The following is a 26,766-nucleotide window of genomic DNA, read 5'->3' as shown; positions in this document are numbered from 1 at the left end:
TTTCCCCTGAATGTCCTTCAAGACCCCACTCCTAAGCCGCCACCTCCTCCAGGAAGCTCCTGTGCCTCCCCCTGAATGCCTAGGTCCTTTATACCCTTAGGTGATCCCGGACACTCTAGCCAGTTGGATTCCTCTCTGCTGCTTGGCACAGGAAAAGGACAGAGTGCTAACCGGATAAATGAGTGAGATCCTGGTCTCGGCAGTATTCTCGGAGGGGGAGACTCTTCTTTGCCTGGAAAGGCCAGTTCATCCAAGAAGCCCCCAGGCCCTGCAGGCATGGGTGCAGCCCCTAGAGCCGAGGAGCCAGATCCAGCCCATGTTCTGCTCGGCTGGCTGCCCTATCTCGGGCCATCTTGCCGCCGTGGCAGCTGCTCCTCCTAGCGCAGTATCTGGGGCCCTCATCTCCCTGTGGCAGCCGGGCTCACTCTGACTTCTTCCCTAGTGTGTCCTGACCTGGTTGTCCTTCATTCCTGCCCTCACACCATTCCACCCATGTGCAAACCCTGACTGCTCCACCTGAGTCCACAGCTGACACTACCTGCCCATCGGGAGACAGTAATCTCCCTTCTTCCTCTGGCCTCAGCTGTCTGGGTTTTTCTGTTTGTTTGTGGGGGTTTTTTTGTTTGTTTGTTTGTTTGTTTGTTTGTTTGTTTTTGGTTTGGGGTTTGTTTATTTCTTTGATTGATTAGCCTCTAGATCCAGGGACGTGGGCTATGATGGCCTAGGGGCTTAGCCCATCTGCAGGTCCCCAGCCAGGCCCAGCTCATGCTTTACACAGAAACGGGTCCCACGTGTCCACATCCTAGATATCACACCTGCAGATGGGACAGGAAGATTGGCTGGGGTTGCAGAGAGATTCAGAAGTAGCACTAAGAGGACTCAGTGCAAGTACCTCTCTGTAGGCAGGTACCATGCCCCCATACCCGCCATGCCCACTGAGCCCGCCATGCCCGAGTGCTACCTTTCTGCCTGCCTCGTTGTTGTGGAGGTTCATGAGACGCCGGGCATTCTTCTTGATCTCACGAGCATCCACGAAGCGTCGGGAGAAGTCAATGCCATAGCGCACATCCGCCGAGCATCCTCCCCATTTCCAGCCTTCCGCCTGGTTGTAGTAGCCTTGCTTCTCGCGGTCACAGCCGCAGTTGCTCAGGTTGCCCTGGCTGCAGGCCGCGGTGACGGCGTGTGCCACGCCTGCCGCGGTGATGGCGTATGTGAAGGCAGCCTCGCGACTCCCTGGGGAGAGAGACAACGGGTGTGGGTTGATGAGGCCCTAAAGTTCTGAGCCAGTGGTCACAGGGGATGTAGTCCATCTACTTACTGTGTGAGCCTGGGCTCAGTACCTGCCTTCTCTGAACTTGCAACTCACTAAACTGGGGCTGATGAACCCCACCCTGAAGGGAGGCGAAAAGGGCATCTGAATGGTATTTGTGTCTTTGGTGACCCACCAGCACACACCACTGTCATTTTCTGTCTCCCTATTCCCAAGGGACAGGCCATTTGTGTTCTGGGCAGAAGGCAGTATTCTAGGCCATGAGGAAGTACAGAGTCTCTGTCGTCATAACTCCACAGAGCTCAGGGCCTACCTCTGCTCATCTTCAGTCCATTTCAGGCCTTGGCCTCCCGGGTCTCCCTCTCCTTCCAACCTCTGGGCAGCAGCCACACATTGCTAGCCACCACCCAGGTGTAGTCTTGGCAGGGCACCCCCCTACCCTAACATGGTTCTCTGCTGCAGAGCTAAGCTGATGACTGACAGAACTGAGAAGGGAGGCCGGGTGGTGGGTGGTGGTGGCACACGCCTTTAATCCCAGTACTCGGGAGGCAGAGCCAGGCGGATCTCTGTGAGTTCGAGGCCAGCCTGGTCTACAGAGTGAGTTCCAGGACAAGCACCAAAACTACACAGAGAAACCCTGTCTCGAAAAACCAAAAAAAAAAAAAAAAAAAACTGAAAAGGGAAGGCACCCCACCCCTCACCCCTGCTAATACCTGCTTGGCTTCCCCTGTTCTCTCCCCATCCTCTGTCAGGGATGATGACTCAAGACTTCTGGGTGTGGCTCACACCTCCTGTAGATTTTACTGGTCTTTGTGGGTAAGATTCCCTTCTCCTCTTGAGGCCTGGCTCTAATGCCTTCCCCTCCAGGCAGTCTTCTCAGGATGATATCCCCACTGCTCAGATGGGGACCCTTTCTACCAGGTCAGCCCTATAAGGGTTCCCTGAGTTCTTGTAGGTCCAAAAGCTCCTCAAGTGGGCAAGGCCTGCCCTGTTTTCTTCTTTATCTAGATACCACAGCCCCAGGCTGGGCTGTGCAAGCCTTCCATCTTGGACTCATTTTTCCCAGGTCCCTCCCTGTTCACCCACTCTCTGTTTCCTTCAGGGTTCCAGCTCACGGCGGTGGGTGGGTGCCCAGCAGGCTTAGGAAGGCCACCTCAGGAACCGAGGGTAAGCTCCAGTGAGGGATGGTTCCCTACCATCTTATCTACAGACAGCAGGGTCAAGGGTCAAATATGGCTAGGGTGGTGGAAAGCCCAAGACCCAGCCTTAGCAGGGTCCCATGCCAGCACCTGCCTGTCCCAGCCTGTCCCTGGTACCTGGCTGCAGGCCCTGCTACCGGAGGCTGTGTCTGCTGGGACCCACCGCTACAAAATAATGGTTCCGAGTCAAATCAGATCCCAAAACCACACCAAGGACCAACTCCATGCCTGTTGGCTTAAGCCTCCCTACCTACCCACCAACCAGCTGGGGTTGTGTACATGAGGGCATCTTCCTTCCCAAGAGGAGCTCACTGGGGGACCCTCTTCCCTCAAGGTGAGGACAGGGTGAAGGCAATGTCTTGGGCCTACAGCAGTCTCCACTTCACCATGATGCCCTGCTGGGCTGCCCTCACCCCCAGCCTCCCCTCTCTGGTCAGAACACAGTCCCAGGGTCTGTGGGCTCTGGGCTCCGGTTATGACAGGAGATGCGAGAGATAAGAGACCACCCCTAAGCTCAGCGGACTCTGCCCAGTCCTGTATAGTGAGTGTTCTTCTCAGAGGCCCCAGAGCTGCCCTGTCCCTGCCCTGGTAGAGGCTGCCCAGGAGTTCCAGACAAAGTAGAAACTGGAAAGTGCAGGAATCTATGTCCCTGGGTCTAAATTGGATCACCCAGACCCTAAGGAAAGCTGGAGGTTCCCTTTCCCCTCCAATCAGGCCTGGCAAAGTCAGCTGACCAACTGTTGAGGGATGATGGAGGTGGCCAGTCCAGGGTGGGTCTTGGGGTACAGGGGGGCTAAACAGCCACTAACCCCAGGATGGGGGGCCCTGTGGAGGCCAAGCTGACCTCCAATGCAGGAGCCTAGAAAATTCAAACCATTGTGCAATTTTTCAATAGGGGTAGACAGCGGTGGGTGTCATCCATCACCACCACCACCACCACCACCACCACCCAGGCCCAGGCAACTACCAGAAATACTCAACCTCTTCCAGTCGGATCAGAAAACCCATCTTGAAGCCCCAGGCAGGCAGGCAGGTGCCCTGGCTGGCAGGTGTGTTTCAGGATGACCCAAGGCGTCCCGCATGGGTCCCGCTTTGGGCCTCAGCTCTCACCTACTTATGCCCACACTTGCTCTGACTCAGTTACTCAGCAGTTACTCATCAGGCTGCCACTCCTGCTAGGGCCGTTTTTTATTTGGTTTTAATGAGCCAAGCCCTCCGTCTGTTGCCATGGAGATGGGGGGGGGGACGACACGACAAGAGGCCAGTGGTAGTTTGTGGAGAACAAGCCATGTGAGGTCAAGCAAGAGGGGCTGGAGCGGGCTGAGGGTCCCTGCAACTAGCATGCTGTAATATGTTCGCTTTCGAGTCTTGAACAAGCCCTGGGTGCTGGCTCCGTGGGCTTGGTAACTGGCCCCAGGCTGTGACATGCCCAGGTGTTGAGTAGGGGGGGGGGTGTGACTCTAGGCTTCCCCATCCCCCCTGGGGCCTTGGCTGGGGCTGCCCAGGGCCCTTGCCTGCTTCCTCCAGGACAGAACAAGTGAGAACTGACTCAGAAGCGCCCATCCTTTTCAGATGCAGACAGCCTGGGCTCAAGGACCTAGTTCAACAACCATCAGCAGCTCCCAAGATCTCGGAGATGACTTCCGGTGTCCTGGCCTAGTCCCCACTCTCCAAGGCCTGACAGTGTACCCTCTCCCCCCATGAGCGGCAACCCAACGTGGCCAGGGTGAATGGTGGCCCATCTCTGGGTAAGTCTAGTCACCTTAGTGCAGAAGACCTATTTGTGAAGAAAGGAACCCCCAGCTCTCTGTCTCCTGCCTGGCAGGCAGTGGCAAACTCCGCCTTTAGTGATTCCCCGTGTCCCCATGTCACAGGCTCTGGATGCAGCTGGGACTATCCCTGTTCCAGAGTGTATCCTGGAGGCAGGGACAGCTTCCTCTGGGCAACAACAGGGTCAGTTTTCTCACACATCCCACAACCAAGGCCCTCTCCCAAATCCTCAGTCACGGGTAGATCTGGGCACTTCATTTTATCTTATCTTGCCAACAACCCCAAGGATGGGTCATTTTAATCGGACACATTTCTCAGATGGGAAAACTGAGCCTCCTAGTGGTAAACTATTTGCTCCAGACAGTGGTTGCTGCCTGGGCTCAGGCTGTTTCAGGCGATTGCTATGGCAGGGAGAAGGATGGAGTGGATGATGACATCATGCATGAGCTCTTGTACAGACACCAGCTGTCCTGAGAGGATACTTGGCTCCCGGAGACCTAGGAGCCCTTCGGGATCTGAAACTATTCCTACACAGATCCGCACCCGTACGCACGGGAGCCTCCAGTCTCCCTGAAAAACACCAGAGATGGTTAAGTAGGACTTACAGTGGCCACCCTTTATTCCTGGCCTCTCAGGGTCCCTGAATGGTTTTCTGAGTCTTGATGGTCCTTGAGGAACCAAGCTGATACAGAGCCCCCTGTCCACGGTGTTTGGTTACATCAAAGGAAGCACCATTAGCGGAGGGGCCCTGACCAATAAAGGGGAAATCAGAAAGGCTTGGAGTAGGGGAGGCAGATGAACACTGGCAGGGGGGGGGGTAGCAAACTATAACCCCTCTAGAAGCTTGTGTCTCTACTAGCGTGTGGGACTAAAATGTTCCCCTCTGTCTGGAGCCAGCTCCGGGAGCAAACAGAGCCAACGACACTACCCCCATCACTACGAGGAAGAAGAGGGTTGAGGGTAGAGGAACCATAATACGGCCAGACACTTCTCAGGGTTCCATAAAGCTAGCTGGGTATACCCTCCTCCAGGCCTGGCACTTAGAGCACTGCCCAGCCATCTCCACCGTCTTCATCTGCAGTAAACCTAGGCTTATCAAGGCATCAGCTTCTGAGACCACTACCCTATAGGTCGACCACAGCTGTAGAGCAGAGGCTGACCCAGCCACAGGGGGACCGCCCAGAGTTAGGTATGCAAACTCTAGCCCCCACCAAGCACATGGGCTCCCCACCCAACTAGCACAGGCTGGGCTCGAAGGACAAAAGATACAGCCCCTGCTTGCTACACGCCTCCAGTGTCAGACTAGACCTGAGTCTCAACTGCCTACTCTCCTCTCACATTGACCCCCAGAGAACACCACTAGGCAGAGACAATGGGCCGGCTGCCCAAGGCAGAGGCAGGACAGGGGCCCCCCTGCCTCGGGGCAGAGCTGGGGCGAAGCCTACCCCCCAGACCTATCAGTCAAGCTACCTGCCACTTCCTGGCATCTACACGGGCCACACGCTATTTTTAGAATGCTATAAAAGCCAGCATTGAGCTCACAGTGACCCCATGAGCTACACTGGGGAGGCCGGGCTACAAAAGCCCTTGGCTGTCTCTCAGAAGAGGAGCTGGGGATCAGGAAATCAGTTCTGGAAAGGGCCTTGAGGACCTTCCAGTAACATACCTTAAGCAAGGAGACCAAGTGAGGCCCAGAGAAGGATGGCATACAGCCCGATACCATACAGCAGCTCAGGATATGGCAGTCCCGGGGCTCACAGGTGGAAGTCACTGAGGTCAGAGGTCAAAGGTCTGGAGTTACCCAGAGCCTAGAGTCCTCAAGAAGTCTAGATCCTAAAATTGGCTACTTGGGTGATGCTGGCCCAGGGGCCTTTCTGTGTCCATGTGATCACACGCAGTCCTGCAGACAGGCTTGCCTAAGTTCCGTACCCACATATGTTACACACACAGGTTCTTTGTGGTATGCACATGCTTGAGCAACCCCATGTGGTGTGTGTGCATCATGTGTCCACACACATGTATTTGGGTATGCATGAGCTTCTGTTTGAACTCAGCACCTGGGAATGCACACGAAGGTGGGTGCCTGTGTGACCTACATTCAGGACCAAGGCAGCCCCACTCACCTTCTCCTACCAACCTTGCTCCCTCCTTTTTAAAAACATCTTCAAGTCATTAATAAAAAAAAGAGCAGGCAACCAATTAAAAACGGGCAAATGGGCAAAGGAGGGGTATGAGCATAGCCCAGGGGAGGGTATTTATCTAGCATGCAGGAGGCCCCATGTTTCATTCCCAGGATTGGAAAAAAAAAAAAGGAGCAGAGAGGTAAGTGTGTATGCAAAGAGACATTTCTCAAAAAGAGTATGAAAATGCCCAATAAACACATGAAAAGATTCTTAGTGTCCTTAGCAAATCTAAGTCACAGTGAGGTGCAGCTCATCCCCACCAGGGTGGCTGAAATCAAAGAGCACTAATATCACATGCTGGGGAGGGCCTGAAGCTTCAGATTCCTCGGCACAGCCACGGGGGATGTGAAATGGGAAGCCACCATGGAAAAGTCTGGCAGGTCCTTGGACATGTAATGCTTGAGCTACCCTGATGCAGCAACCGCACAGCTAAGAAATGAAGTCACACCCACAGAATCCCACACACAAGCATGCATCAATGGCGAAGACAATGCCGTACAGTGGGGCTGGAGAGGTGGCTCAGAGGTTAAGAGCCCTGGCTGCTCTGGCAGAGGACCCAAGTTCAGTTTCCAGCACCCATGTTAGGTGGTACAACTGCCTGTAACTCCAGCGCCAGGGTATCTGACATGTCTGGCCTTCCTGGGCACCTGCATTCACACACACACACACACACACACACACACACACACACACACAATTTTTTTTTAAAAAAAGAAGAAAATGCAGTCTCCATATAACAGACGATTATTCAGTCTTCAAAGATAAGCAACACCAGCACACAAAATCTTGGGCCTTGAAAACATACGAAGTGAATGAAGCCAGACACAAAGGCCCCCACACTGCAGGTGCCCATTTACAGAAATGCCTACAGCTAGCTAGCCAGTCTACAGAGCGGAAGTGAACTGGGGAACAGTTAACTCAAGACACAGAGTTTCTTCTGGGGCTGAGACAATGTCTAAGGTTGATATTGGCGTGACACTGTGGGGACCCCAGACCTGCAGTACCACCCACGGAGCTGTATGGCTGCAGCCTGCTACAGAAGGGCAGCATCCGAAGGTCCGAAGGGTTCCACACACCTGATCCTACTCAGTCTGAGTCCTCCCAGGGCTCCATCAGCCTCAACTAGGTCCTCAGCTCTCCATTAAGACATGGAGCAAAGAAGCTGGGCGGTGGTGGCGCACGCCTTTAATCCCAACACTCGGGAGGCAGAGGCAGGCGGATCTCTGTGAGTTCAAGGCCAGCCTGGACTACCAAGTGAGTCCCAGGAAAGGCGCAAAGCTACACAGAGAAACCCTGTCTCGAAAAACCAAAAAAAAAAAAAAAAGACATGGAGCAAAGAAGATGCCAGTGAGTAGTCTGAGGGCACACAGCGGATGAGCCTGGAGTCTGACCTGGGAACCCTGAGTTCTCCATACCCCTGAGGCCTAAGTGCCAAACTGGAAAGCTTGCACCCTCTGCCTCCTGCCCGGGACCCCATACACGTACGTCAACCCAACATCTCACTCTCTCCATCATATACTACGTACGTCGCAGTCTGTGTGCCCCACACCACCAAATGCAGCCCTGCTCCGGGGTAGACTGCCCAGAGAGCCCTGGGGAAACGTCTACATGTGCACCCCCCTCTGGCAAAGCTTTTCAGAAGGCCAGCCACAGGACAGGACAGCATGGTGGCAGGGGATGCTGTCCCAGGGCAGACAGGTTAGGCAAGGCTCCTGGCTGCTGAGGCAGAGGGGGCAGCAGTCAGACTGTGCAGGGGTCAGTGGGAGGGCAGTGGGGGGGGGGCTAGGAGAGCCAGGCTAGAAATGATGCTGAAGGCGAGTCCTGAACGGTAAAAAGAGAGCAGGGGACAGCGAGTGCCTTGGGCAGGTGGACCATCGGTGCCGAAGTCCGGAGGAGGAATGAACCGAACATCCAGAGTTTATCCCAAGAAAGCAGTGATGATTCTCGGGGGGGGGGGGGCACACTGTTGCTCCTGGGAGGGAATCAGGAAGGTGTAGGGCTTTCTTCTGAGAAGACAGGGTAGCCTTGGGGGGTGTGGCTCTGAGCTGAGCTGAAGGGAACCCTCTGGCCAACTATAGGGATTTGGAGGCGTCGAGGAGAGGCAGGTGCAAGGGTACCTGTGGGTGAGCCAATGGGGTCGCTGGGAAGTGAGGGAGGGGATAGAAGATTCCTGAAGGCCTCTATATGTTGGAGGACATGGACAAGGGAGAGATCAAGCCTAAGGGAATCGAAGGGAACCTTAGCTTGGGTAGTTTAAGGAGTCTGAGGACAGGAAGGGAGAAAACTGGCACACAGGCTTAAGTCTCAAGAAGACGGCCCTGCTGTGCCTACCCCTCACCATCCCCAGGAAGCACTGGGTCTGTGCTATGTGACCCTGGCCAGGCCCTTCACTCTTAGGCCTCAGTGTGCCTGGGTACAATGGGTCCCCTTTAAAATCTCCTTTAAAAGGGAGCTGTACTCTTCTGAATCTTCCAGAAGAATTCCTAGGCTGCCGTGGGCAGGGATATAAGACAGTGGGCCTGGGCAGTGAGCCATGGATGGGGGTCTCCCACCCAAGATCCCTTCCCTCACCCAGCCTACCAGGTCCCCAGGATCCTCAGAAGTCTAGAACTGAGCAGGCAGTATACCGTCTCCAACAGGATTCATCAACACATTGAGAAATTGAGACCCACAGAAATAAGGGCATCCCTGGACCTGCGGGTAGCTCCACTGCCTACATTAGAGGGACCTTCATCTGGACAGGGCCCCGAGTGGCTACTGGACACAGGAGTTGGGAAGGGGAAGATAGAGAGATAGAGTAGTACCCCGTATGTCCCTTATGGGTGCCCAGGCCCTAGCTTGGCCCCTCAGCCCAGCATGGACTCAGTCACCAGAGTCTAGATGTAAACCCAGCCTCAGTGGGTCTCAGGCCTGCACCCTAGCATGCAGAGTCTCAGGCTAGGGGCATCTGTGTACAGCAGGGATGGAGTGGAGACAGGGACAGTGAGGTGCACAGGTACCTCTGACCCCACGGGGATCTCCAGGCTCTGCCTGGTACAGGCTAAGCAGGCTGCCTTGCACCCCTGCCTACTTCTGCCCCAGTAAAATGAAGTAGTACCAAACATCCCTTGAAGAGGCCTCTGATGGAGATAGGCATTACATGTGCCAGGGCCTGCGTACCATGGAGAAGATGGGTGATACACTGTACGTGTTACAGATATCACCCCTCTCAGAGAGGGTCTGACTCTGGACCTGCATAGGTGCTGTGTACTCCATGTGTGAGTGAGGAGTATGCATATGTATATATGTGTGTGCGTGCGCCGTGCGCGCATGAACTCGCACATGTGTGTATACACGCACAGAGGTGTATATTAATTTTGCGTGCATGCATACATGCGAATGTAGGTATATACCTGTGTGCAAGTCCGTGAATCTGTGTTTGTCCATGGTATACATCTATGAGCATATACAGATGTATCTGTATCGATGCATGTGGGGTGTGTGTGTGTGTGTGTGTGTGTGTGCGCGCGCGCGCGCGCACGTGCACGTGTTCCCATGTGCCTATCTGTCCTTCTCTATCTCTCTGTGTCCCTCTGTCCCCTCTGGCTCCCACCCCACCCGGCCCCACCCGGCTTGGCTGAGTCAGAGTCTCCGATGCACCGTAAGCTTCCTCGCTGCCGTTGTCATAAACAGAGAGCAGCAGGGAAAGACTTGCCAGGTCCGAACACGCAGGCCTGCCTGCGCCCCAGGCTTTTGTTCCGACCCAGGGTGGCCCGCACATGCTGCCGTGCAGCCCTGGAGATAGTGCCCCAATCGGGGGCGTTGAGCCCAGAGGATAGGACCTGGCTGTACAAGGGAGCGTAAGGCTGGAGTCCAGGGGTCTGTGTCTCTTCTAGGTCCCGTGGAGCTCCTGAGGGAAGGCAGACAGACGGCCCCTGGAGAGTCACGGGGCCTCTCATTCATGCTGCCCTGGGACAGTGTTAGCCACCCTCCATTTCTCCCTCCCTCGGGGCTGCTGACAAAAAAAAAAAAAAACAAACAAACAAAAAAAAAAAAACCAGCCAATGTTCTGGGGAGAAGTAGGGTTTGGGCCTCAGCCCCTCCTGACACAGGAGGAAAAATTGAGGCCCCAAGGACCTGAGGCTATACACTCAAGGTCACCTGGGTAAGCTAAGCCACTGGCCCAGGAGAGACCTCCCCTCCCAGGCCTGCCTGACTATATACTCCTGACAGGGCCTGCCAACGAGGTGCAAATTCCAGCCCTGGACAAGTTCCAGGTGGCCTCCGAGGGGCTGAAGGATGGCCCAGGCCACCACACCCAGCTGCTTAAGGCTGCAGAGCTCAGTGACAGTGACAGTGGCCTTCTGGGAGCAACCCTCCCATCTGTGAGCTGCCTCCAAGCAGGGATGGAGTCCAGGCAGTAGTCTGGGGCCCATTGCATCCCAAGCCAGCAACTGACTTTCAAGTTCCCGACTGTCCCTAGAGTGCCGGCAAACAGGATCCTGGGCCTAAGAAATGTCTGTTCTGTTGCCTTGGCCGGCCCTGGTATTGGCTCAACGGACCGTAATGTGAGATTCTCAGACCAGGTGTCTGAAAACCTCAAGGCTAGGGTCCCTCCAGCCCTGCCACCTCCTGTCCTTCCCACCCCCACCCCAGTTCACTTGGGATGCCCTAGGCAGAGTTCTGGCCTGGCATCGTGCAGGTATTCGATGCTAGCACACTGAACCACTACAGGGGCTGATCATGGCGACCACTGTCCCTCACACTGCCTTGACTCATAAGGCCCTGGGAAAAGACCCTCAGATGTAAGTTCAAATGTTCCCTTTGCCCTGGCCAGGTGAGCCAGGTCACTTCCATCCCTTCTGAGAACAGTGTCACCAAACAGAAATCTTAAGCAAGCCCTGGGTATCTTGTGAGGTTTCCCAATGGTCACAGTAGGAAAAGTATAAATAACGTGGGATGTCAATGTGGGTGATGTTTTATTTAGCCAATATTTCCACATAGTATCATTTCTATATAGTATCATTCTAATATACTGTAGGATAGCAGGACGCTTGCTTTTGAAGTCTGAACCCTGCTGTGTCTTACACTACTGTATACTCAGTGGAAGTATATCTGCCCGCAGAGGCCTCCAGCTCTCAGGAAGTCAGGGCAGTCGTGTCCTTCTGGGGACAACCTCCCCACCCCACAGAGGCCTACTTGCAATGCCCTGGAAGGGTAACAAGTACGTGTGCTGAGGAGACACCCTCCCTCCCCGAGGGCCCTCCGTTCTCAGATGACCTAAAACAGGCCAATCTACCCCCTCCCCAAGGGCCTCAGCTGCCCTCCTCCTGCTGCAACACTGGCGGACCTGGCTACGGGGACGCTGTCCCTGTAACCAGCTCACTCATAAAGCCAGCAGGAAGGAGTCAGCCGTGGTCTGCTCACGTGAGCTCAGATTAGGGGTGGCTCTTATGCCTGGTCATGTCTGAGACCAGCACATGATGGGCAGAACTCTGCATGCTGGAGCTGGGGACTGTGCAAAGCGCGGTGCAGGCCAGCTCAGTGGGTCAGAGGCACTGGGTTCAGGAGGAACTGGGGTTCATGAAGCTTAGAATCTTCTGGATGCTCTGAGCTCTTTCGGGGAGGGGGTTCACGGCATTCCATCTGTCTTTTTTCGCACCTTTCAGCCTCAACTCTCCAACACCACCCCCTCCCCAGCTTGCCCCACAAAGCACCTGCCCTTCAAAAAAAAAAAAAAAACACCCTCTGCTTCCTGGCCTCAGGGCCTTGGCACATTCTGTTCTCTCTATCTCCTCCCTGGGCTCTCCTCTGGGGAAGGCTTTGCCGAAAGTCCTGGCTTGATTATGGTGACTGTTAGCAGCTCCCACTCTTGCAAGGGAACCCAAATTTCTAGCAGGCGTCCCTGGAATATACAGGTATTCCCACACCTCACCTCTGTCCCTCCCCACATCTCAGGGCAGAGCTGGGCTGTACTTAAAATGCATCACCCCCACGTTCATTCTCAGTCCATGGAAGAGACCAGTTGGAAGAGCTCTGGACTACCACCCTCTCGGGAGTCCGGTGGGAACAGTACCGGACAGGCGAGAGAGCACAGAGTGTCAAGCCTGGGATACCATGCAGGGGGAATCTCAAGACTGTCTTGACCTTCTCAAAAGAACAAAGCCACCGGCACTGTCTGTGTGCCACAAAAGGCCACTGTCGTGGTCATCGTGAGAATACTGAGCGTCCCGTCCATGGAGGTATACAAGTCACTGCAAAGGTGACGGAGAAGGACTGCAACTTTACAGAGGGGTTTTGCTGTCTTAAGGGGGTTTCCCTTCAACCTTTACGTTTTAGGACTGGCCCAAGGTCACAGGCAAGGCCTAAAGGGGGCTGTCCCACCATCCAGACCATTGCCCCTCTCAGGGACAATCATTAATTGGCCCTGCTTGAGAGGTCGATCCCACGAGAGCTCCCCGGCTGCCTGCCAGCTCGAAGCCGGGCTTCCGGGCGTGTCCAGGCACCCAGCAAGCCTCTCGCTCGGAGTGGCCAGCTCCCGGTACAGCCTGCTTGCTGCTCCTGATGCTCAGCCACTGAGAGTGGAGAAGGAGCCTTCTCATACAGGCAAAGCCCCTGCGGTTCCTGCCCCGGCTCCATCAGCTCGGCCTGGAGCCAGAGCTGCCCTGCCTGAGTGCAACAGGAAGCTACAGGAGGCTGAAGGCAGGGCAGCGAGACCCAGGCTGGGCTCCAGAAAGCCTGCCCATCCCAGGGCAGGAAGGGCTAGGGACAGGCACAGGCTGACCCAGCCTGAGGGTGTGGAAAAGCCCCCCAGGAGGGAGGCAGCTGAGTTATAAAGAGGTAGAGCAGAAGGAGAGGACGCTCAGGCTGAGAAACGCAGACAGGAAGCGGGCTGGCTTCCTTGGGCAGCCAGAAAAGCCAAATGTGGCTGGGGCTCTGCTGGGAGAAGCGCAGGGTGAGGGCCTCTGGGCTAGGAAGTTAACCTTACCTTTAGGGCAGTAGAGAGTTACTGCAAAGATTAAACATTGCTGGTTATTTTGTTGTTGGCAATGGATTTGAAAGAGTTTCATACAGACTAGGCGGGCCAGTAGCCGCAGATGGGGGTGACGGGACCATACTGCAGCACCCTGGTTTAGGAGGTGCCGGGGAATCGAACCCAGATCCATTGGTGTACTAGGCTAGATATCTACTCACAGAGCAGAAAGGACACAGGGTGGCTTCTGTCTGGCCCAGGACCTGGGGCTGTGGAGGCCAGGAGACATTCACAGCTTCCAGAAGTGGGCCAGAGAAGAGCCCCCCCCCCCCCGCAAGGATGAAGGTGCAGAGGGGTGGAAAGTGGAAATGCCACCAGGTGGTCAGGTGGGTAAGGGGAGCTGGGCACAGCACATTTGAGGAGCCCGATGCCACGCAGAAGAGCCAAAGTGTCTGTGGGTCAGTGAGACTCAGAACATCAGGTGACAATGAGCTTTCAGGGTACTGTGAAGAGAGTCATCCATGTGTGCCTCGGGCATAGGACATACCTTATCTAGGGCAAGGCAGAGAACAGTTGGAGACGGAAGAGAACCCGAACTGATGAGTCGAGATGGGAGCCAAGGAATGGGGACAGTGAGCAACACAGGCCACTTATGACCTGGACAAGAAGCTATGTGGAAGCCGACAGCTGTGGTCTGGGGTATAAGAGAGCCTTCCAAGGACTCTGAAATGTTCTGGAAGGCAGGATGAAGTACCAGGTTCTCCCGAGGAGAAGCACCTGAGGCGGGAAGGGTCCTCTCAAGAGCAGGGGGCACAAACAGTGGGAAATACAAACTGTTGGGACAACAGCCACGTTTGCAGCCTGGTCCCCAAGGGAGCAAGGAGCAGGAAGGGCACACAGGGCAGCCCCCCGCCTCGGTGGCCTCCTTCCTGTGGGCAGAGTTGTGCCCCTCCCGGCCGCTGACGGGCCCAAGGGCCACTTCTCAAGGACTAGCTATAATGCTCGTCAAAAGGTGACACTGTATGGTAAGGGGCCAGCTGTGGGGCCAGCATTGCTCCGGAGAGGACAGTGGGTAGAGAGCATCACCGGGATACTGGGGAAGGCTCAGGGATGTCACGTGTCTCTATCCCTGTGTCTTGTGTTCCCAAAGTTCAAGCCCCCACTTCCCTGAGGCTTGCCCTGATTGCCAGATGAGGTGACTGACAGATTCTGGGTCTATACTCCCGGGCAGGCTGAGTGACAGCCGATGACCTTACAACATCACTTTGCTCCCTGTGGGGTCGGGCGCTCACAGATGCCTCCAAACATGGCACCTGGGTAAGTGGGTGGGAAGCCACACAAGGCGGGTACCTCTGCCCACTACTGCCCTCCCCACCGATTCCCCCAGCTGGCACCTGGATGGAGGGAGCTGCACTTGGGTGGCAGAGCCCCAGGGAGGGGGCGGTGCCACGCTCCTGGCTGCACTAAGTGCCACCCACAGGCTGCTCACCACAAAGGGGCCCCCGGGAGTTTTCCCCTACACTATCCCCAGTCCCATGCTGGCATTGGCAGCCCTGTAGAGCTGGCTCCTGCCTGGGTCCTGTGGCAGCTGCAGCCCTCTGGGGTAAGGGGGTCACCGTGGGCCCAAAGGCTGGGTAGCCAGCAAGCCTCAGTCAGACTGTTCTCCCATCTGACCTAGAGATAGTCTACAGGGCGGCCAGAGTCAATGTCCCTGTCCACAGGCAGCCCACAGCATTATTGAGCACCTACTGATTTCAGGCCTTGAGAGCCTACTAGCTCAGAGCTCACACTGCCAATGAGGAGACCAAGGCTCGGAGTAGCCCTGAGAGACACAGCCAAGGTCACACAGCTGGATTCAGATCTAGATACTTTTTGGAAATTCCTTTTAAGCCTCTTTCTAACCCTGAGTGGGGTCCTCCCTGGGACTCATTCTCCTTATCTGTAAAATGGGCACCAGGTAACCCAGGCAATGCTTCAAGGGCAGGCACCACCATGCACCACTAAGAGCTGTGCCACCCCCAACCCCACCCCAGGCATGATCACCATCTTCAAATGGAAGACCATCCCTGCTCTGCCCAGATCGACCCCTGCAGCTCTCTCTGCTGGAATCCCTCCGCAAGGAGCAGGTGGTATCTCCTGGTCTTCTCTGGGTGAGCTGCAGTGCTAATTCCATGTCCAAAGCCTCGCACATTCTCCCTGCTTTCCAAATGGCAACCACAGAAAGTGGAGCAGGGGCCTAGGTCCTTGAAACTACAGAACAGGCCCACCCACTGCATTGACTCTCCAGCCTCTGGTTCCTGTCTACATGGGCCACTGTGCCTCACCCCACACCCAGAGCTAGCATGCTTACACACAGGCTGTGTGGGCTGTCTGACCTGGACTTGGGTTGGCTGGTGGGTGACTTGGCCCCCAGCCCACAGGCCCAGAGACACCCTTACCTACTCGGAGCTCTTGCCCGAAGACGGTCTTCTCGCCCAGGGCGGAGCAGTTCCAGCGGCCAAATCGGAACTGGTGCTGGCACTCATTGATGCCCATCTGCGCCCCCTCCCCGATCACAATGATGGCATCGGGTCGGCTCTGGCAGATGGCACGCTGCCGTGGGGCCAGGCCAGGAATCTTGTTGCAGATGATGTTGGCTCCTAGGGCCACCACGGACGACAATGCCCTGTGGAGGCAGAGAGAAGACAGGTGTTGAGAACCCCTCAGGCAGTCTGCTGTCCCCCACTGGCACTGAACACCTCCTTCCATGGAGCCCCACCAGGCCTGGAAGTGTCAGAACCACAGACCAGCTCACACCTGCAGAAGCCATGGTCCCCAGGCCTGAGCCAGACACACACATTCTCCAAAGCAGACAATGTCCCACCTGAGATCTGACTGCCTTGGCACCGTCCCCAGGTGTTTTGGAGTGGCATTCCCAACTCCCAGACCACTGGACTCTCCTCTCTTCTCCTTCTGAGCCCAAAGGACACAGCCTCTAGCTCCTACCTGTGCGTGACCTTAAGCAGACACCCTGAGCCTTCAGAGTTTCACATTAAGGGAATGGGTATAGGCACCTGCTGCCCCCGGCATACAAACAGACACACCTGAAACAGGACCCCCCTCCACTTCCAGGTGAGTGGGTGTGCTGGGAACAGACGGGATCTGACATGAGGTGAGCACCTACTGTGTGCTGGGCTGGGTTCAGAGCCTACGGCTGCCTTTGTAATGACTCCTGGCAACTCCCAAGGAGGAAGCCTCTTGCCAAGTTCACTCTGAGCTCAGAGTATTATCAACACAGTTGTTTGTTTTTGTAATGAGGGGAAATTCACATAACATAACATTAACCATTTAAAAATGTACAGCCCCGTGGCCTTTAGCACACACACAGTATTGTACAACCTCCGCCTCTATCAAGTTCCAAGCTTTTCTCAACGTCCCAAAAGGAAACTCTGTACCCACAGGGCAGGCACTCCCAGCCCCTCCTCCCCCAGCCCCCGGCAGCCACTAATCTGCCTCTGTTCCCACGGGGCTGCGGCTCGCTCACCCGCTCACCCGCTCCGACAGTCTGTGGAATCTTACAATATGTGTGGTCTTTGGAGCCGGATCCCTTCCACCCTGCGAAATGTTTTCAAAGTTTGTCCGAGTCACAGCATACATCCGTGCCTCGTTCCTTTTAAAGGCTGAATACTATTCCATTTGCACCACGGGCCCTCACTGATTGATCCATTCCCCATGGAAGGACACCCGGCCCCACCTCTCAGCAGTGGCCATGAAGGTGCACATGTCTGTCACTGTCTGAGTTCCCAATCTTTTGAGCACCTACCACTGGGGATGGACTTCCTGGGTCATCTGGCGATCCTTTGACCTCCTGAAGAATTGCTAAAAGGTTTTTCCACAGCCACTTTACTGATCTTTTGATCCTAGGCACTCAGAGAAGGAACATCAAGAGGAAATAGAGAGCTAGTCTTCAGGTGAGTGGCCAGGGTTTGGGCTTGGGCTCAGTTGGTGGCGATCTGGCCTTCCATGTACAAAGCCCGAGGCTCAAAACATAGTAACACATAAGCCAGATGCCTGTAATCTCAGCACACTGGAAATGGAGGCAGGAGAATCAGTTCAAGATCATTCTCAGCTACTTAAAGTTTGAAGTCAGTCTGGGCTACAGGAGACCCTTTTGTTGTCAAAAACAACAACAACAACAACAACAAAAAAGTCCCAGGCTTTAAGACAACAGACTGAGCCATGTGGTGGTGGCGGACGCCTTTAATCTCAGCACTCTGGAGGCAGAGGCAGGCGGATCTCTGTGAGTTCGAGGCCAACCTGGTCTACAGAGAGAGTTCCAGGATAGCCAGGCTATGCGTAGAAACCCTTTCTTGAAAAACCAAATAATAATAATAATAAATGATGATGATGATGATGATGATGACCAAGCAGAGTTGGACTGCTTAGCAAGGGAGGGGTGGTGAAGAGAGGCTGCAGGGGCCCCCACAGCTGACAGCTAGGCCCTGGACCTTTGGCAAGATGGGGACTTTTTTCTGGCCACTGGCTGTGGCAGTTCTCTGAGAACTCTGTGTTTTTCCAGGCTACCATACTCCCCAGGCGGCTGGGCAGTTCCCGTGTGGCCTGAGCCCCCAACATGTGCTACAGCCTCAGCGACACTCAATCTCTGTGCCCCGCCCGCCTGCTCTACCTGCTAATCTGGCCAAGAGCCCCCCCTGGGTCTCCCGTGACACAATGGGGTGAACACGCCCCAGGCTGGCGTTGAGGAAGGGCATCTGGACGGGTGGGGCTGGGAGCGGGCTGGAATCTGGAGAATCTAGCCCAAAGTAACTGTAGAATCCTCAGAAACCGAGCCGGGGAAACGAGATGGATGGGAACGCCACCAGGCACCACCATGGGCAAAGCAGTCACTTTGGTACCGGACCTCAAGGGCTCCCCTGGTTCCCAAGTTTCTCCAATAGGCTTGGACCTCAAAGTCTCAACCGCCTACCCGGGAGAGAGCTCAGATCATCAGGCTAAACTGTGGGGATCTTAAGGGGACACAGGGTGAACTGGGGGGCAGCAAGAAGTCACTGCAGTGTCCCCCGGCCTACTCTCCCACCTACAGGCAGCCCCTCTATCACCCAGATCTGACCACACCACTGCCCCTGCTCAACATTCATCCATAGCTCCCCACTGCCCTCTACTTAGAAATACAAGCCTAGGGGATCAGCTCTGAGGACTGCTCCTTTCTGCCTCCACTGTCCACCTCGACTGTGTCCACATGTCCCTCTGTTAGCATGCTTCCCCTTCTCTCTGGCTCCATTTAGAAAACTCTACTCCTCTCTCCAAGTACACCCCTTCCATAAGCCCTGGCATCGAGGAGAGGAACCATGGGCATTTGTTCTGAGAGTCTAAATCTCATCCCTCTGTGCCCTGCGGTTCCTGTCTTTATGCCACCTCCCAAAGGTCGGTGCCTTGAGAACAATGCCAAGTCCTAGTTGAATTTGGGGCCCAAGAGTGACCTGCAGAGGAAGGGCCCTCTTCAGCTCCCATAGAAGACGGGAATAGAGGAACGAGCAGACCAGATGCCTGAGAAGCACACACAGGAAACGACAGCTGGAATTCGGCATCCAGACAAACAACCTCAACCTCATTTTGTAAAGGATTTGACACGTTTCCCCGAGAGACTCAGGAGAAGCAAGCGGCTCCGTGCAGTGAGATGCAACCTCACCGGTCCTTCCAGGAATGCTAACCGCTACGTGCCCACCAGGATCCCTGTGAGCAAAACCGAGAAGCTGTAAAAACCGGGTGCGGGCGAGGAGGCGGGGGAGCAGAGTCCTCCCGCACCACAGTCACTGTGGGCAGCAGCAGTTTGGCAGAGAGTTAAAAGTCACCCAACAAAGCTGCCCGGAAATTCCATTTCTTGGCATAGATCCAAAAGAGTTGAAGACAGGTGTCGAAACAAAACCTTCTGTACGAATGCTCCCAGCAACACTATTCACAGCAGCCAGAGGATGGAAATAACCCAATTCCCCATCGACGGATGAGTGATCGAAAACAAAAATGTGGTATGTCCATGCCATGGAATATTATTCGGCCATAAAAAGGAATGAGGCATGCATTCATGCTCCAATATGGAAAAAAGTTCGAAAACACTTTGCCATGAGAAAGAAGGCAGACACAGAATCCCAGATGTCACCTGAGTCCGTTTAAAGGTAATGTCCAGAATGGGCAAACCCACAGAGATAGAAAACATGTGAGAAGTAGGGGATGGAGACTGGCTGCTGAGCAACTGTGGAATTCCCATCTGGGCGATGGGGCTGTGTAGGCTGATGGTATTGTGGCGCTATGAAAACCCGAGATCCCACCCTTCTGTGGCTTAAGATGGATAGGGCAGTAAATTTCTTTTGATGTGCCTCTCAAGCACAATTTTTAAAACAGCTGCAATGCACAGGACTCTACACACTTCAATGTAAAGGACCCACCGGAGGTAGGCTATCGCCCCATGTGGGTGCTGGTGCCGCCAGAATGGGAATTCCAGCCCCTCAGCCCAGTTTGTGCCCATACACTCTCACCAGCACGTGAATCACAGGCTATCAGGAGCACAGTGACCAGGTACAGTCACAATCTGAAGCCGACACCAAACTTGTCTTCCTTTGCACTAGCGGGAATCCCACGGACGGTACTCAGCACTCGCCTCTGACACCAGGCTCTGTGGGGTCTCTCCTGATCTACCAACCCTGCAAGGACTCTGCTTTGTGGGGGGCGAGTGCTCAGAGGGGTTGGGGAGCTTGGGAGGCCTCCAGTCCCACTCAGAGCCCTCACCCCACTTCCAGAGTTCAGGGGCAAAGGCTGAACTAGGCATTGGGTAACTAGGCATTACCATGCAAAGCTGTAAGCCCTGGGAGGGAGACCTTGGAGAAGGGGTGAGGAATGGGCTGCCTTCCTTCCTTTTTTTTTTTTTTTTTTGTTTCTTTGAGACAGGGTTTCTCTGTGTAGCTTTGGAGCCTGTCCTGGAACTCGCTCAGTAGCCCAGGCTGGCCTCGAACTCACAGAGATCCGCCTGCCTCTGCCTCCCGAGTGCTGGGGTTGAAGGCGTGTGCCACCACCTCCCAGCACCGTTTTTTTTTTTTCAAATGAAAGGTTTTATTTATTTATTTATTTATTTAGTGCTTGTATGTGTGTGGATGTGCCACAGAACTTGTGTGTGGAAATCCGAGGTCAACTTGTGAGAGTCCCTTCTCTCCTTTCTCCGTGTGGGTCCTGAGGATCATGTTGTCGGGTTTGGAAGAAGCACCAGTATCCGCTTAGCCATCTCCTCCATCCTTTTCGGGGGGGGGGGCAAAAGGAGACAGGGTCTCACCCTGTAACCCAGGCTGACCCTGTACCCGCTCTATAATTCCGCCTCAGCCCCTTTAGTTGGGGGTTGTGGGAGAGTGCCACCCTATCAGGCTAGGCCTTTTGAGTTTTGTTCTCAAAACCCAATCTGAGCCACCTCCTTGCTGAAAAAGCCCTTCATTATTCATTCATTCATTCATTCATTCACCTGGTTGCAGTTCTCCATACCATAACCCCTGGCACCGACTGATCAGATCCCAAGCTCCTAGAGCAGGCTAGACCCTGGCCAATCCAAGCCTTTGGGACAGGGGAGTAGGCTGCAGGCAGAGCCTGTGAGTGGGAAACATGGTTAAAACTCTAAAACCTAAGCAGCCGGTGCCAGCAGTGCACTAGAAGGCTAGTGGCGTGTGGGGCCTCGCCGAGGCTGTTGGCAGCGGGATGAGAGCATGCTAGCACCCTCAGCAGGCCGCCCTGCAGGTGGGCCCCCCCCCGGCTCTCACCCCACATGGGGAAAACCCTCTTCCCAGCCAGCAGCTGCCTGCTCAGGTGTCCAAGTGACCAGACCAGGGAGGCCTGTGAGCAGAGGAGCCCGGCTGGCAGGGCGGTGTGCCTCCGTGGTTGACTTTTTCTGTGGAAAATTTCTGTTCTGGGCTTGTCCCTCCAACTGCTCAGGGGCCTTAGGACATGGGCAAAGTGCCAGGAACGGTGGGCCACACTGTGAGCCTACAAACCTTCCTCACCTCTGGCCTGGATCCGGCTCCTAGCAAGAGCTCAGAGGGTCTGTAGATAAGACCTCCAAGCCCAGGCCAGAGGCCAGCAGAGGCCAGGGGCCACCTGAGTCTTGGGATGCCCAGGTCTGGATTTAGGCTGGGCATCATGACAAGGAGGACTGCCTTGGACAAGAAGACCTTTCTATCTACCAGCTGCTTAAAGGGATGGGACTGTCTTCATGACAAGGGTCTTGAAGAGGGAGTAAAGGGCAGAGGAAAAGAGCTCAACCTTACTGGCACTGCCCCAGTGGTAGATACCAGGCTACAGACACCCAGCCCTCTAATGCAGTGGCTAAGGCCACAAATTCTGGTGCTGAGAAGCTCTGTGGGAACCCTGAACATGCCTCTTCATGGCAGAGTGGGGGGAAACTCAGACACATTCCCTAACCCTGCCATGCGTCAGTTTCCTCCGCAGTAAAAGATGTGCGAGAGCAGCCTGGACACACGACAGAGCTGGTGACGAGAAGACTGGCTGGGGGCACATAGGCACTCACACCACAGCTGGTATGAGGTGACATGTGGTGTGTGTGGTCATCTCTATCCTCCAGGCCTGAGGCTGGGGTCACTCTGGTCCTTCACTGGACCCACATGGTTGATGCACTCCTGGCTCCACTAGCCCCTGTGGGATCAGCAGGGCACCGTACCTACAATGGAACCCTGAACCGATGAGTGCTCACTGTGGTCTCCACGCCCACCCAAGGGGCCATCCTCAAGGCTTCTCCTCCCTCCAATCTAGCCAGCTCACTCACGGTCCAAGAACCGAGGGAAAACAGTCTCAGTGACCCCAGCCAGTACAATGACCAACCACCAGAAAAGGTGTGGCCATGCATAGGGGCAGACCCCTTCTTCAGGCCAGGCCTCACCCTGGGGTCTCCTCCAAGTAGCCCCCCTCCCCAACATCCTTGGAGTGCACCAGCTCATATTAAAAGGCTGGGAGCGGGGAGGGTGCTCCCTAGGATCAGGACTGAGGTAATCTTGTTCTTACTTGGTGTGAGGGACACATACTTCCTTCAGGAAGGAGGTCCTCCAAAGCCTGCCCCCCCCCAGGGGGCGGAGCAGAAATCTATTCTAAAGCCTTCATGCAGAAAAGACCTACTGTGTGCTAGACTGAGCCCCAGGTTCACTTAATGTCCCTCTATGAAAACATCAGGAGCCAAGTAGGATACAAATTGTTTTTCTTCTCCCCACAGAGGCCCAGAGAGGTTTGGCTTCCTGAGCTGGCAGGAAGGCAAGGAGCGAGGAATGCAGCCCACTGCCCCACGCCTCAGTGCGTGAACGAATGAAGGATCTGTGAGGGGATGAAGGCCTCCAGTCGAGCATCTCAGAGGCACTGACACACAGTAGAGGCCCCTCCCAGGACAGTGACCTGGCTCGTGGCTCATGTGCCAAGCTGAGTGGGGCGCCCTCAGTGCGGCGGGGCAGTTGATGGCTATAGGGGAGTCACGGGTTCCCTCTCTTCATCCTGGGTGACAGGTCAGTGAAAACCATGTCATTTGCCTTGTCCCTTTCCACTGAAATGGCCAGAGAGAAATGGTGTCATGGCTAGCTGCAGAGATGACCAATGGAGCAGTCTCTCCCACCCAGAGGAAGCTTCTGGCCACCTTCAAAATCCACGGATGTGTCCTAGGGTGGTCACAGAGCCGGGCTTCTCCACTCCAGTATTCCCTTTAAAGCTCTACCCACAAGAGCAAACAATAGCAAATACCCATAATAGCAGTGACCTCTGCAGGGCTCTTCTCTCTGGCCCGAGCCTTTCCCACACGGGACCAGGCTGCCCCCAGGCTGCTGGGCTGGGACAAACACACAGGAGGGAAGTGATGGAATGTAAAGACTAGCACAGGATCCAAAGACTGTTCAGAACCGGAACTGAGCCCACCTTGGCCCGGAGACTCTCAGGGACCTGGCACTCCTCTCTGAGAAGCAGGCGTCTCTTAAGAACTCCCCCAGGACAGGCCCCTTGTCCCTCTTGTCCCGCCACTCTCACCTGCTCCAGCGCCTGGCCTAGCCAGGGGCCCTGTCTGCACTGCACGCAACCTGCTCCATCTCAGGACCTGGCCCAGCCCTCCCAACCTTAGACACAGCCTCTTGAACAGCCGTCCTCGCTCCATCCTCCCTACCCTGTGGCGCCAGCATCAGGCCGCTCTCTTCTCCCCGCTGCTCCGCTTTCAGATCTGCCCTCCCACCGCAGACACACCCCCTCCTAGGCATCGCATCTCCAGCCCCCTTGGGATCCCTGGACTCGGTGTGTGACCCTAAGTCCCGTCCAAAGGCCATTGGCAGCAGGCTCTGCCTCTTGCCTGCTGCTGAGTCCCAGGGCATGTATTCCCCATCTCTGCCAGGTAACTGACTAGTCCTAAAAGGGTACTGGGTTTGAAACACCCACTCCTAATGTTTTCCTGCTCCAGCCCTAACTCTGGAAGGTAGGGACAGGCTGGTCTAGCTTCCCTCTGGGCCCCCCAGACTTGGCCCAGCCAGCTGCCCAGCTGCTCAGCAACTCCAGCCCACGCTCCTGGCCCAGGGCACTTTGTAATTCTTCCTTCTTGGGCATCCTCCGGCAAAATATTTGAAGAATGTTCTAATTATCTATGATCGGCCAGGAAGGCGGGCCTGGGTCCACTCATCCAGGAAGTAACTCAGCAAATCCCCTGGAGGGTGGCGCTGAGCTCTCCCTTGGGTGGGCAGGTGTGTCCAGGGCTTTTCCAGCCAGTGAGGGGCCCAAGTGTGTCCAGGGCTTTTCCAGCCAGTGAGGGGCTCTTTCCAGACTCTGGAGCACAGAGGGGCACTCGGGCAGTGGGGGTAGGGGGTGGGGGGTACTGGTTGGGAGACAGGGCTAGAAGAACCTCAATGTTCTTGCCAGGTAAGTAGGGACAGGAATGTCTCCCCAGTGTAGACTAGCCTGAGCCCCCAGATCAGAGTCCCCCTGACACACAGACATTAGCAACACGCTGACTTAGATAAGACTGACCAAAGAGAGCTCACCCAGGCCAGAACTGAGCACAGCAGGTCCCCTTGGCAGGTCTTTAGAACAGAACTGGTCAGAGTGGAACCCAGCAGGTGCCAAGGTCGCTGCCTTCAGCCCCCTGTCCTCCCTGTGGTCCTCCGTCGTCCTCGCTCCGGTCGTCCTTCAGCCTTCCCTCTGCGGGTAAACCCAGCTCAGAAACGCGGGCAGCGTGTGCGGCTCTAGAGCTGTGTTCTGTTTCTCCCCCCTGCGTCCCTCCTCATCTCTCTCTCTCAGGGTCTCAGGTAGCCCAGGCTAACCTCAAAACCACTAAGTAGACAAGGACAACAACGAACTTCTGATCCTCCTGCTTAGACCTCGAAGTTTCTGGGGGTGCAGGTGTGCACCACCTCAAAAGGAAAGTACCTGGACCCAGGTGAGGCCCTGGAGGGAGCGTCAGAGGGCAGGTCTAGCCTGGCCATCCAACTGGCCCTTTAGAATGCCCTGAAACAGAAACTGCGCCCATAGACAGAAAGCCGAAAGAGTCACCCACCCAGTTCGTTTCCCTCGCTGTTCTAGCCATCCTTGAAGCCTAAACTCACAGAGGGGGAAACAGACTGAAATAAAGCTAAAAGGGCCCTGAAGTAGCCACGGACCGGAAATGGCTTAGGGCAGGTACCTCTGGGGCTCTGCTTGGGAATTCAGCCACCCCAAAGCCCCTTCCCTAACCTGCCTGGGCCTCAGTTTCCCATTTGAATATCAAAGGGCTGAGGTGAAAGTCAGGATACCCGAGGCTAGATCCTACAGAGGGCCTCTGTGGCTGTGGGGACTAGGCTCTGGTCCTGTGCAGTTTCTGAATACTTCTGACCAAGCTGGGCCTCAGTCTACCCATCCGTCAGGAGGGTGTACACTCGGCCATGGTTGGGTCTGCTGTAGGCAGCCCTTCCCCTCCAGCATGGGTCCCACTTGCTCCCATCTTTCCAGGCCACTGCTCCCCTCAGCTGCTCCTGGTGTTCCCGGGCAAGAGAGTAGAGATTCTGCTAAAGGCTTTCCCACCCTTCCACATAGCTGGCATTCCATCCAGGCTTCCTGGGACCCCACCCTGGAGAGAAAGAAGGCAGTCTGGGAGAAAGCAGGCGGTGAGGCTGCAGGTTGGGGCTCCTGGAGATAGGAAAGCCACAGCCTCAGAGTGGCACATAGAGGCATGGGCACAGGGGTCAAGGGGGGCTGATGGACTCACTGAGCCCTTACAGGGGTCATTTTAATTCCAATGACCTCCAACTTCAGACATTTCAGGACCTCTCCTGGCACACAAGGCCCACAGTAACCTAATGGACCAAGTCTTTGCCTTGGGAAGGGCACCCTGCCCCTCCGACAGTCAAACAGGACTCCATACCCAGCTCACTGCCCCCACCTCCAGGAAGCCTGCCTGACCCTGCTTCATTCTCCCTGCTGGCACGGCCATGTGTGCCAAGCCTGGCACAGGGGCTGAAGTGGCTTCTCTCTGTCCTTACCCCTGGCTCTTCTCTTTGCTTCCCACAGTACAGGTGGAGATCGCCACATCCAGAGATGCCAGGGCCCCTGAGGCTGTGAGGCTGGCTGAAGCTCAGCTGGAGCTGAGACCCCCCATCAGCCCAGCACGGCGCTTACTACACAACCCATGTGATAAGGGGTGCCCTGAAGGCATGGCTGGCCAAGACGCCAACCTGAGACCCAGCAACAGATGGACAGGTGGGTGTAAAAGGTGGGAGGGAGCTGGCAGGGCCCCGCTGGCCTACTGCCAATTTGGGAGTCTAAACACTGGATGGCTGAGCCAGCACTTCCTGGGACACTCTGAGTGTATTCTGAGTTTTAAGTTTGGGGACCAAGTCCCCCCACACAGAGGACAGCGAGTCACCCTCTGTCTACAGACCTCAAGGCAGGGCTGAGCTCTTACCCAGGTGGGAGACAGAGCCTAGGGGGGGGGGGCACTGGCCACACAGCACCCAGGGCACTGTGAGCCTCAGCCAGGGACCAGACCCAACCCTGCTATCTGCTGTTATCACAGCTGGGGACCTGTCTGAGTCAGAAGCCCCCTGGGCGCTGCTCCCTGCTCCCTCACCTTACGGCTTTCTCCATGACCTGAATGGCCGCCCCAGACAATTGCCGCAGAAATCAAACGCCCTGGGAAAGGAGCCACTCAGTCCTAGTGGCCAGCCTGGCTAGGAGTTCATTCTTCCCATTTTCCAGAGGAGGCTCAAAGAAGGGCAGTGTTTTGACCAAGGCTGAAGAGCAGCGTGGCACACAGATAAAGCCAAGTCGTTGCCTCTGCCTCCTTGATACCCTCCCACTGAAACTATGGCGAACCCGTTACTTCCGGCTACAGGAATCCCCACCTTGAAAGTCACA

The 26,766-nt window shown here is 55.5% G+C and overlaps 1 protein-coding gene across 2 annotated transcripts in view; it reads right to left on the bottom strand.

The window, feature by feature from the left end:
• Positions 1 to 26,766, bottom strand: part of Wnt7b (Wnt family member 7B) — a 46,589-nt gene that overhangs the window by 7,768 nt on the left and 12,055 nt on the right. For both annotated transcript variants that reach the window (XM_028878141.2, XM_028878140.2), the window contains exons 2-3: positions 15,813 to 16,039; positions 962 to 1,233 (exon numbers count right to left, since the gene is read on the bottom strand). In XM_028878141.2, coding sequence (XP_028733974.1) covers positions 962 to 1,233; positions 15,813 to 16,039 — 499 coding nt within the window. The remainder of the gene's footprint in view (positions 1 to 961; positions 1,234 to 15,812; positions 16,040 to 26,766) is intronic.

The sequence above is a fragment of the Peromyscus leucopus genome, chromosome 20, assembly GCF_004664715.2.
Source record: "Peromyscus leucopus breed LL Stock chromosome 20, UCI_PerLeu_2.1, whole genome shotgun sequence".
Taxonomy (NCBI): Eukaryota; Metazoa; Chordata; class Mammalia; order Rodentia; family Cricetidae; genus Peromyscus; species Peromyscus leucopus.
The sequence above is the reverse complement of the archived record's forward strand: the minus strand, read 5'-3'. Positions and strand labels throughout refer to the sequence as shown.